General features: G+C 47.7%; 1 protein-coding gene across 8 annotated transcripts in view; it reads left to right on the top strand.

Annotated features, from left to right (window-relative positions):
* Positions 1–10,853, top strand: part of LOC144607966 (uncharacterized) — a 30,669-nt gene that overhangs the window by 372 nt on the left and 19,444 nt on the right. Inside the window, exon 2 of one of the 8 annotated variants that reach the window (XM_078425143.1) lies at positions 522–603. The exons of 1 other annotated variant lie outside the window; for it this stretch is intronic. Coding sequence is in view for 2 of the 7 variants with exons in the window: in XM_078425138.1 (XP_078281264.1) it covers positions 503–603 (101 nt within the window). In the remaining 5 variants the exon portion in view is untranslated. Of the gene's footprint in view, positions 1–10; positions 608–3,963; positions 4,067–8,746; positions 8,896–9,021; positions 9,110–9,942; positions 10,164–10,853 lie in introns of those variants that run through there. 6 more of the 8 variants (XM_078425141.1, XM_078425138.1, XM_078425139.1 and 3 more) reach the window with 6 other exon arrangements.

Below are 10,853 nucleotides of genomic sequence, written 5' to 3'. Positions count from 1 at the left end.
AAAACCCGCCGTTCGTTATGCCTCTCGCGGTGTAATCAGTAAGTGTTTTGGGGGAACAGTATGTGTGATGATACCATTAAAATGCAGAATATATCTCATCTATCAATTCACAGATTTTTGTTATTTTTCTTTTTAAATGTTTCTGCAAGTTTCTGCCTACTAAAATGGCGGCATGACATACTACGGTTTTTAGGGTCGAGTGGTCTGTCTTGCTCCTCTAGTATCTTTGCTCCTACCCCAGTGGCACACAGTAATCCCACTAGTGCTTCTCAACTGTGCTTCTATGCATGCGTAGGAAGGAACTGCAAATGCTTGTTTACACCAAAGATTAGACACAAAATGCTGGCGTAACTCAGCGGGACAGGCAGCATCTCTGGAGAGAAGGAACGGATGACGTTTCAGAGCGAGACCCTTCTTCTGACTGAGTGTCAGGGGAGAGGGAGTTACAGAGATACGGAAACGTCACCCATTCCTTCTATCCAGAGATGCTGCCTGTCTCGTTATGCTTCTATGTCATTCAGTAAAGGTCGGGAGAGCGGTGGCGGCGGCGGCATCGGCGGCATCAGCAGCAGCAGCAGCAGCAAGGAAGACCGTTGGCAGAAAGTAAGTAAGTATAAATTGCAGGTAAAAGTCCCTTTATAAAAGAGCGCCAAATAGACGCTAGCAGTCATTCAGTGAAGCGCATACCTCCCAGCTAGTCAGAGGAAGGTAGGATAGGAATGAGTGCGGGGATTGGCTGATCAATTAAATTAGAAGTTATGGTAAATTGGTCCATTAGTCAATGTAGTGACTGATATAAACAAGGCTCGCACAAGGGATGCGGCCCTGGCGAGGGAAGTGCCCTGTGAGAAAAGTGCGAGTCTTTGGCTGCGAGTCTTAGTGCCCTGTGAGAAAAGTGCGAGTCTTTGGACGTCGAGGGTGGTTATCTCTGGATTGCTACCTGTACCTCGTGCTGGTGAGGGCAGGAACAGAGAGATCGGGGATATGAATGTATGGCTGAGGGGCTGGTGCAGGGATTTAGATTTCTAGACCACTGGGATCTCTTCTGGGGTAGGGGTGACCTGTACAAAAGGGACGGGTTACACCTTAACAACAGGGGGACCAACAATCTGGCAGGCAGGTTTGCTAGTGCTACACGTGTAGGTTTAAACTAAGTAGTGGGGGGGAGGGGTTGACAAATTGGGAATATGAAGATGGAGTTAAAGGGGAAGCGAATACAGGACAAATTACAAAGGACTCTCGAATAAATGGGCAGGAAAGTTATTTTTAAGAGAGTAATTTTTTTGAGGATGTAACTAGGAAAATTGACGGGAGAGCCGGTGGATGTAGTGTACCTTGACATTCAGAAAGCCTTCGACAAGGTCCCGAATAGGAGATTAGTGGGCAAAATTAGAGTACATCGTATTGTGGGTATGGTACTGACATGGATAGAAAATTGGTTGGCAGACAGAAAGCAAAGAGTGGGGATAAATGGGTCCCTTTCAGAATGGCAGGCAGTGACTAGGGGGTACCACAAGGCTCGGTGCTGGGACCGCAGCTATTTACAATATACATTAATGACTTGGATGAAGTGATTAAAAGTACCATTAGCAAATTTGCAGATGATACAAAGTTGGGAGACTGTGTGAACTGTGAGGAAGATGCTATGAGGTTGCAGGGTGACTTGGACAGGTTGTGTGAGTGGGCGGATGCATGGCAGATGCAGTTTAATGTGGAAAAGTGTAAAGTTATCCACTTTGGTGGTAAGAATAAGAAGGCAGATTATTATCTGAATGGTGTCAAGTTAAGAAAAGAGGACGTACAATGAGATCTGGGTGTCCTAGTGCATCAGTCACTGAAAGGAAGCATGCAGGTACAGCAGGCAGTGAAGAAATCCAATGGAATGTTGGCCTTCATAACAAGAGGAGTTGAGTATAGGAGCAAAGAGGTCCTTCTGCAGTTGTACAGGGCCCTAGTGAGACCGCACCTGGAGTACTGTGTGCAGTTTTGGTCTCCAAATTTGAGGAAGGATATTCTTGCTATTGAGGGCATGCAGCGTAGGTTTACTAGGTTAATTCCCGGAATGGTGGGACTGTCGTATGTTGAACGACTTTAGCGACTAGGCTTGAATACACTGGAATTTAGACGGATGAGAGCGGATCTTATTGAAACATATAAGATTATTAAGGGGCTGGACACGTTAGAGGTAGGAAACATGTTTCCAATGTTGGGGGAGTCCAGAACCAGGGGCCACAGTATAAGAATAAGGGCTAGGCCATTTAGAACGGAGATGAGGAAAAAAAAATTCAGTCAGAGAGTTGTAAATCTGTGGAATTCTCTGCCTCCGAAGATAGTGGAGGCCAATTCTCTGAATGCATTCAAGCGAGAGCTAGATGGAGCTCTTAAGGATAGCGGAGTCAGGGGGTATGGGGAGAAGGCAGGAACGGGGTACTGATTGAGAATGATCAGCCATGATCACATTGAATGGTGGTGCTGGCTCAAAGGGCCGAATGGCCTACTCCACCTATTGTCTATTGTCTATATGGTATAGTATCAGAGATCCGTGGATGCTAGAATGATCAAGGGATGCGATGTTAGTGCAGCCATGATCCGAATGAACAACAGAACAGACACGAAGGGCCGAATGTCCTGCATCTCCTCCCACTCTTGTTCACACAGTAAAACCTCCCAAAGGCCCTCGTAGGAACCTGCCCGTTTGTGTCCAAACCTCATAAGGAATCATTCTACATTTCCTTACTTCGTCTGCTTTGATCTTTCGTTTACACCCCACCCTTCTCGAACTCTGGACTCTCTCTCCTGACTCTCAGTCTGAGAAAGTGTCTCGTCAGCTGCTCCTTCTCTCCAGAGATGCTGCCTGTCCTGCTGAGTTACTCCAGCATTTTGTGTCTTATCTTCAGAAAATGTTATGATGGGTATGATTGTGTCAAATGTATGTCAGGATTGTCACTGAACTGCTTGCAAAAAAATAATTTCACTATACTGAGGTACACGTGACAAAGTACCATTGAACCATAGTTCTTTACAGCTTCCCCTTCTCTCTTTCACCAGTGTCAGTGTAATGTCAGATGTAATTGTCCTTCGTCACTGGCCACTGTACTGCCAATTTCAGTGTCACATGCAAATTTGCTAACATTGTTAACTACATTGTCATCCAAATTGTTAATATAGAGAACAAACAATGGTGGATCCAACTCCGTTTGTCACAGGATCCAACTCCGATCAAAGGAACACCATTCACAACTATCTCGACTACATTTCTTCCCACCCTGCTTCCTGCAAAGACTCTATCCCCTACTCCCAATACTTCCGTCTACGCCACATCTGCACCCAAGAACATCCGAGATGTCCTCATTCTTTAGAGAACGGGGGTTCCGCTCTCCCATCATAAATGAGGCCCTCACTCGTGTCTCCTCAGTACCTCGCAGCTCCGCCCTTGCTCCCCCTCCCCCTAGTCGCAACAGAGACAGTGTCCCCCTAGTCCTTACCTTCCACCCCATCAGCCGTTGCATACAACACATAATCCTCCAAAATTTCTGCCACCTCCAATGGGATCCCACTACTAGCCACATTTTCCCATCTCCACCCCTTTCTGCCTTCCGCAGAGACTGTTCCCTCCGCAAATCCCTAGTTAACTCATCCCTTCCCACCCAAATCACCCCCTCCCCAGGTACCTTCCCCTGCAACCACAGAAGATGCAACACCTGTCGCTATACCTCCTCCCTTGACTCTGTCGGGGACCCCGAGAGTCCTTACAGGTTAGGCGGAGGTTCACTTGCACCTCCTCCAACCTCATCTACTGTATCCGTTGTTCAAGATGTGGACTCCTATACATTGGCGAGACTAAACGCAGACTGGGGCGATCGTTTCGCGGAACCACCTTCGCTCAACCCTGATCTCCCGGTCGCTGTACACTTTATTTCTCTTCCCATTCCCATACAGACCTTTCTGTCCTAGTCTCCTCCAATTGTCAGAGTGAGGCTAAACGCAAATTGGAAGAATAGCATCTCGTTTTTTGCTTGGGCAGCTTACAGCACAGTGGTATGAATATTGATTTCTCTCACTTCAGGTAGGCCTGGCATTCCCTCTCCATATCCTTCCCTCCCCCACCCAAATCACACTAGCTTCTCATTTTCACCCTACAAACAGCTTACTTTAACCTTTATCAATCGTTACTTTTTTGCATATCTTTCATTCATTGTTCTTTATTTCTTCACATCACTATCGATATCTCTCATTTCCCTTATTCCTAACCAGTCTGAAGAAGGGTCTCGATCCAAAATGTCACTCATTTCTTCTCTTCCAGAGATGCTGCCTGTCCCGCTGAGTTACTCCATCTTTTTGTGTCTGTCTGCGGTTTAAATTAGCACCTGCAGTTCCTTATTATACACCCATCCACAACTACCATTTAACTCCTTCCTCCAAGTCAAATTTGAATCCAATTGGAGAACTCGCACTGGATTCCATGCAACCTAATCTTCCAAACAGCGTACCATGAGGGTCCCTATCAAAGGCCTTGCTAAAGTTCACCATAGACAATGGCCATGGCCCTGTCTCTCATTAATCCTCGTGGTGATGTCTTCAAAAAACTATCAGATTTCTGAGCCACAATTTCCCACACACAAACCCCCTGCCTATCCAAATGCTGGTGGATCCTGTGGGTCAGAATCTCCTCCACCAAAAATGTTCCCCACCACTGACGTCAGGCTTACTGGCCTATCTTTTCCTAGTTTGGCCTTGCTGCTCTTCTTAAATAACAGTGCAACATTAGCCACCCTCCAGAAACATCAGCTTTTAGTCCAGTTTAGTTTATTGTCACTATACCTAGCCACAGTGAAAAGCTTTTTTGTTGCAGGCTATCCAGTCAGCAGAAAGGCTACATATGATCTAAGGAAACACAGTTCGTGTGTCTGAATTTTCTGAGCATCCCATGAACTTCTCAGTAAGAACAGATAAAACATTTTCATTTTATCTCATCTCTCCCTATTTCTTGTAGCTCTTCACAGAGATGACCAATACATCTCGAAGGAGACATATTCTATCAATATTGCTGCCATGTCTCTGTATCTTATAATATCCCAATCCCCCGAGGCAATCCACGCCTGGAGATCATCCCCATTACCTGTTAAGGTCTTCAGCATTGAAACAAAAATGCAGCTAAAACCACTGCAAATCTTTCCCCCTTCTTTACCATGTTTGTTTACCATGCCCGTCATGTTGGCTAGTCTTGCTCTCTTTGACTATAATATCTGTCCCAACTATTCTATTTGCTCTGGGACCTAGAGAATAAGGAATGTAAATAACTGATAGAATATTAAAAAAATGAAAAGAATGTAAATAACTTATTGCTGATCTAAAATGCGAGAAGGTGGTAAGACATGAAGAAGAGAACGAACTGTGTCTTCTACTAGATTAAACTATAAAAACTAATCAAAGAGCACACAAAGTTCTGGAGTAACTCAGCAGGTCAGGCATCTCTGGAGAGAATGGATAGGTGACGTTTTGGGCCTTGACCCAAATGCTGGCTAACCTGGTGAGTTACTCCAGCACTTTATGTTCTTTTGTGTGTTGACCAGCATTTTGCAGATTGTTGTCTCTATACATAAAGCTAAATATTTTGATGGGGAATCGTGGTTGGCCATGGAATAAAAAATTCATCAGCACCCTAGGTATGTCAGGAGAACGTGGGCCTACTGAATGTTGTGGTGTGCCAGAGTAAAAGTGGAGAGCACAGGTGAGTGGCTATGTTATTAGAGTTTCTTCCACCAGATTCCAGAGCTGCCGTTTCACTCGGCTCAGCTACTGGCACTGGAGATCCGAGTGGAACCTGTGTTGAACCAGGACTACCTGTTGGTGGCGATGTAGGTGCTTCCAGAGCCATTGGGGTCGAAGCACAGAACCTATCACTAACATTCATTGCCCAGCCATCACTTCACTGCAGTCTGCGGCCACTAGGTAGCATAGTACAACAAGGTTCATATCTGTCAAGTCAAAGTCTTGACAGGGATTTTATCAGAGCTGCTTTACCATTGTTTAAAAAAAAAATGCTGGAGCAACTCAGCAGGTCGGGCGGCATCCCTGGAGGACATGAATAGGTGACATTTTGGGTCGGGTATCCTTCTGAAATCAGATTTTTCCAAATGTAAATATGCAACATATGTGCCTTTTAAATATGCTTACAATGCACTACAATGCTGAGAACTATATTCTGCATCTTCTCCCCTTTGGTCTATCCATTGTACTTGAGTTTGATCTGATCGTGTCTATGTATGGTATACAGTATCTTATCTGTTTGAATAGCATGGTAAATAAAGCTTTTCAGTATACCTCAGTACATATGACATTAATACACAAACCTAACCCTAACAAGTTTTGGGCATGGATAAAGAAATGCTCAGGTCTTTTTCCCAGGCTAAAACCAGAAGGCATAAGCTTCAGGTGAGAGGGGAGAGAGTTAGAAGGGATTTCAGGAGCAGCTCTTTTCACTCAGGGAAAGACGCAAAAATGCTGGAGTAACTCAGCGGGTCAGGCAGCATCTCTGGAGAAAATGTATAGGTGATTTTTTTGGGTCTGGACCCTTCTTCAGACTCCGAAGGTGGTCAGTGTCTGGAACAAGCTGCAAGAGGAAGCTATAGAAGCAAATACAATTAAAAGGACTTAAAAGACATTTGTTAGATGTATGGATAAGAAGGATTTAGGAGGTTATGGACCAAATGCAGGCAAATGGAACTAGCCCAGAATGCCAACTTGACCGGGCATGAACTAGTTGGGCCGAAGGGTCTGGTTCTGTGCTGTACGAACTACAGCTGTTAGTCTGTCAGGTGCCCAGTTAGATAAGTGAACATCTCTAGTTTGTTGACTGCTGCTATTTGGGAGTAATCATCTTTCAGAAGGGATGTGAAAACTGAGGCCCTGTTTGTTCTCACCATGAATGGAAAATATCTTATGACACTATTTCAAAGAACAGAAAGTCACTTCACCCTAGTGTGCAGGAGCCAATATCTACACTTCATTCAACATCACAAAAATAGATTATGTTGTCTAATTTCACCAGGTTGTTTGTGGGGTGTTTCAATTTCGCTGCTGCATTTTACTGAAATATTGACAACACTTCAAGCTGACGGGTATTATGGGACAATGTGAACACATAAATAAATAGCAATCATTCTTTTAGGGAGTGAAAAAAATCTGCTGATATAACAGCAGATAACAGTGAATTGTCGTTCAATTTACATTAAAGATGTTTGTGGTTTTGCTGTAGTGTAGGAACCCGCCCTGCGGGTGTGACATTCCTTTGTATTGACTCTGCACTATTTATTCTGCACATTGAACACTGCGTGTTTTATAGTGAAGGACAAGTTTGTGGCAAACTGTGGTTATTATATAAGCTATAAGGGAAACACTCAGCAGTTCAGGCAGCATCCGTGGAGAGAGAAGCATGGCGATTACCTCAGGGTGAAGACTCTTCGGCAGTGATAAAGCCAGTTAGTTTTTCGAAGTGGCACAGAAGGTGTGGCAGAGCAGTCTGGACAAAGGGTGATGATTGCCATAGCTGATGATGAAACCATCTGATTGATGGATTAATGGCAGCAGTTAGAGAGAAAGAGAAAAGAAAAATAACAAAGGAAAATATAAAACTGTGAAATGCAGAAAACTGAAAATAAAGAAGATTGTGAGAGACACAAGAACCTCAGATGCCGGAGTCTTGTGTAAAACACTGGAGAAACCCCACGGGTCAGCTAGCATCTCTGGAAGAAATGAACAGACAATATTTTGGGTCTGAAGAAGAGACCCAACTTGGTATGCCATTTGAAATTACCACTTTAACAGGAAATTTTAAGAATATATATTTAAATATATTATCTAAACAATAAGTTTTTAGAGTGTGAGATGCAGAGTAAATGAGTAACCTGATGCATGGCTTGCAGAAGACTGGCATGCAGCTACAGCAAGTAATTAAGAAAGCTAACAGATTGTTGTTTATTAGTCATAGAGTGATACAGCGTGGAAACAGGCCCTTCTGCCCAACTTGCCCACACCGGCCAACATGTCCCAACTAGGCTAGTCCCGCCTGCCTGCGTTTGGTCCATATTCCTCCAAACCTATCCTATCAATGTGCCTGTCTAACTGTTTCTTAAACATTAGGATAGTCCCAGCCTCAACCTCCTCTGGCAGCTTGTCCATACACCCATCACCCTTTGCGTGGAAAAGTTACCCCTTGGATTCCTATTAAATCTTTTCCCCTTCACAAACCTAGTCCTCTGGCCCCTGATTCCCCTACTCTGGACAAGAGACATCTATCCGATTTACACCGATCAGCCAAAACATTATGACTACTGACAAAGTGAATAACATTGATTATCTTGTTATAATGGCACCTGTCAAGGGGTGGATATATTAGTCAGCAATTAGTCAGTTCTTGAAGTTGATGTGTTGGATGCAGGAGAAATGGGCAGGAGTAAAGACCTGAGCGACTTTGACAAGGACCAAATTGTTATGGCCAGACGACTGGGTCAGAGCATCTTCGGTGTAAACCAGCATCTACAGTTCCTACAGGTTTATTCTTCAGTTATGCGGGACACAGTGTGGTGGGCAGTATCAGTCTCCTCATTTGAGGAAATAGTTACTGGACTTGGTGTGAAATGGGTGAGCTGCCTTCTGGGGCATGGCCAACAGGCTAAATTTATAAACATTGTTCAGCAAGACTAAGGAGGAAGCTTAGTAAACTGTTCATCCTGAGGGGTGGAAGAGGAGATGATACTTCCTCTTGTGGAGAGAGCCAGAACCGGGCATTTAAAGCTCAGACAGCGCCTCGAGTCCAGCCTCAATAACCCATCTCTGGACAGCAACCCCATTGTGGGAAGGGTGGTGAAGGAGCGCCGCGCTGTGGGAGGGACGGTGAGGGAGCGCCTCAGGGTGAAATGGGCAGTGAGGGAGCGCCGCGCTGTGGGAGGGGCGTAGAGGGAGCGCCGCGCTGTGGGAGGGACGGTGAGGGAGCGTCGCGCTGTGGGATGGGCAGTGAGGGAGCGCCGTGAGCCTCAAATGACGCAGTGCGGCCGCTGTTTACGCGGGAGGTTTCGGGCCGAGTTGCTGCCCGTCCGGTGCCCGGCAGGTTGGAGCAGGGCCGGGGGTGGGGAGAGGAGGAGAGGGGCTGGGGTGGTGGTTGGGTGGAGAGGGGGAGGGAGAAGTCCCGGGGTGGAGGGTGGGAGAGGTCCCGTGGGGGGGGGGGGGAAGAGGTCCCGTGGGGGGGGGGGGGGGGGAAGAGAGGTCCCGTGGTGGGGGGGGAGGTGGGTGAGAGGTCCCGTGGTGGGGGGGGAGAGGAGAGGGAGGGAGAGGTCCCGTGGTGGGGGGGGGGAAGAGGTCCCGTGGGGGGGGGGGAAGAGAGGTCCCGTGGTGGGGGGGGAGAGGGAGGGAGAGGTGGGGTGGGGGGGGAGGTGGGTGAGAGGTCCCGTGGTGGGGGGGGGGGGAGGAGAGGGAGGGAGAGGTCCCGTGGTGGGGGGGGGGGGGGAGAGAGAGGGAGGGAGAGGTCCCGTGGTGGTGGTGGGGGTGGGGGGGGGGGGGGGGGAGAGAGAGGGAGGGAGAGGTCCGGTGGTGGTGGGGGGGGAAGGTGCCGGGGGCGGTGAGGCCTCTATAACCGGGCTGCGGGGTGGGAGGGGGGAGATCATGCCGCTGTTACTGGCACCGTCTTGGCCCCGGGCTGGGGTCGGGGTCGGGGTCGGGCCCCAGGGCGGGTGCTGCCGGGGCCGGGGATGCAGCGGGTTGCCGGCGCTCCCTCCCGCCCCTCTGCGACCCCGCCCCTCTGCGACCCCGACCCCCCCCCCCCCCCCCCCCCCCCGCTCCCTCCCTCAGGGCAGTCAGAGTCAGGGGGCCGCCTCCCCTCATCGCCAACTGTGTAACTAATCTGCTGGGAAATGCAAACTGAATTGTGAACGACCCTTATTGTTTTTCTGCAGCAACCCGAGAATGTCACAGTAAACATCACTGCACGACCCGGGCTGTGGCGGGAGAGACCAGAGCTGACTAGAGGAGACACTCAACATCCTCTCTTCAGTTCTGTGGGGAGGAACCAGACCAGGCTCATGATCAGGGGTGCGGTGGGAGTTGTTTCCCTAACGGGGGACGTCAAAGTCAGCATAACCAAAATCACGAGAACGATCTTAGAAACGGTTAGAAAACAGTTCCTTACAGCTGTAAGGAACCCGGGTTCATTCCTGAATGAGCGGAGTTTGTACTTTTCTCCCTGGGACCGCGTGGGTTTTTCCGGGTGCTCCGGTTTCCTTCCACACTCCAAAGACTTGCAGCTTTGGAAGTTAATTAGCTTCTGTAAATCGCCTCTAGTGTATCGGATGCGAAAGTGGGATAACAGTGTACAGTGTACTGAAGAAGGGTCTCGACCCGAAATGTCACCCATTCCTTCTCTCCCGAGATGCTGCCTGACCTGCTGAGTTACTCCAGCATTTTGTGAATAAATCGATTTGTACCAGCATCTGCAGTTATTTTCTTATACGGGCGATCGATGGTGGGATTGGAAGAGTCATGTTGTATCTCTAAACTAAACTATCTGAAGAAGTGTCCCGACCCGAAACGTCCATCCTTTCTCTCCAGAGATGCTGCCTGACCCGCTGAGTTACTCCAGCACTTTGTGTCTACGGTGCATAAACTGTCTGAGATAGTTCATCTAGCAAATAGGTTGAGATGAAATACTATGGTTAGAAACATAGAAAATAGGTGCAGGGATAGGCCATTCGGCCCTTCGAGCCACCACTGCCAATCTATATTACCATATGAAGAAGGGTCTCGACCCGAGGCGTCGCCCATTCCTTCTCTCCTGAGATGCTGCCTGACCTGCTGAGTTA

The sequence above is a fragment of the Rhinoraja longicauda genome, chromosome 30, assembly GCF_053455715.1.
Source record: "Rhinoraja longicauda isolate Sanriku21f chromosome 30, sRhiLon1.1, whole genome shotgun sequence".
NCBI classification, from domain to species: domain Eukaryota; kingdom Metazoa; phylum Chordata; class Chondrichthyes; order Rajiformes; family Arhynchobatidae; genus Rhinoraja; species Rhinoraja longicauda.
The sequence above is the reverse complement of the archived record's forward strand: the minus strand, read 5'-3'. Positions and strand labels throughout refer to the sequence as shown.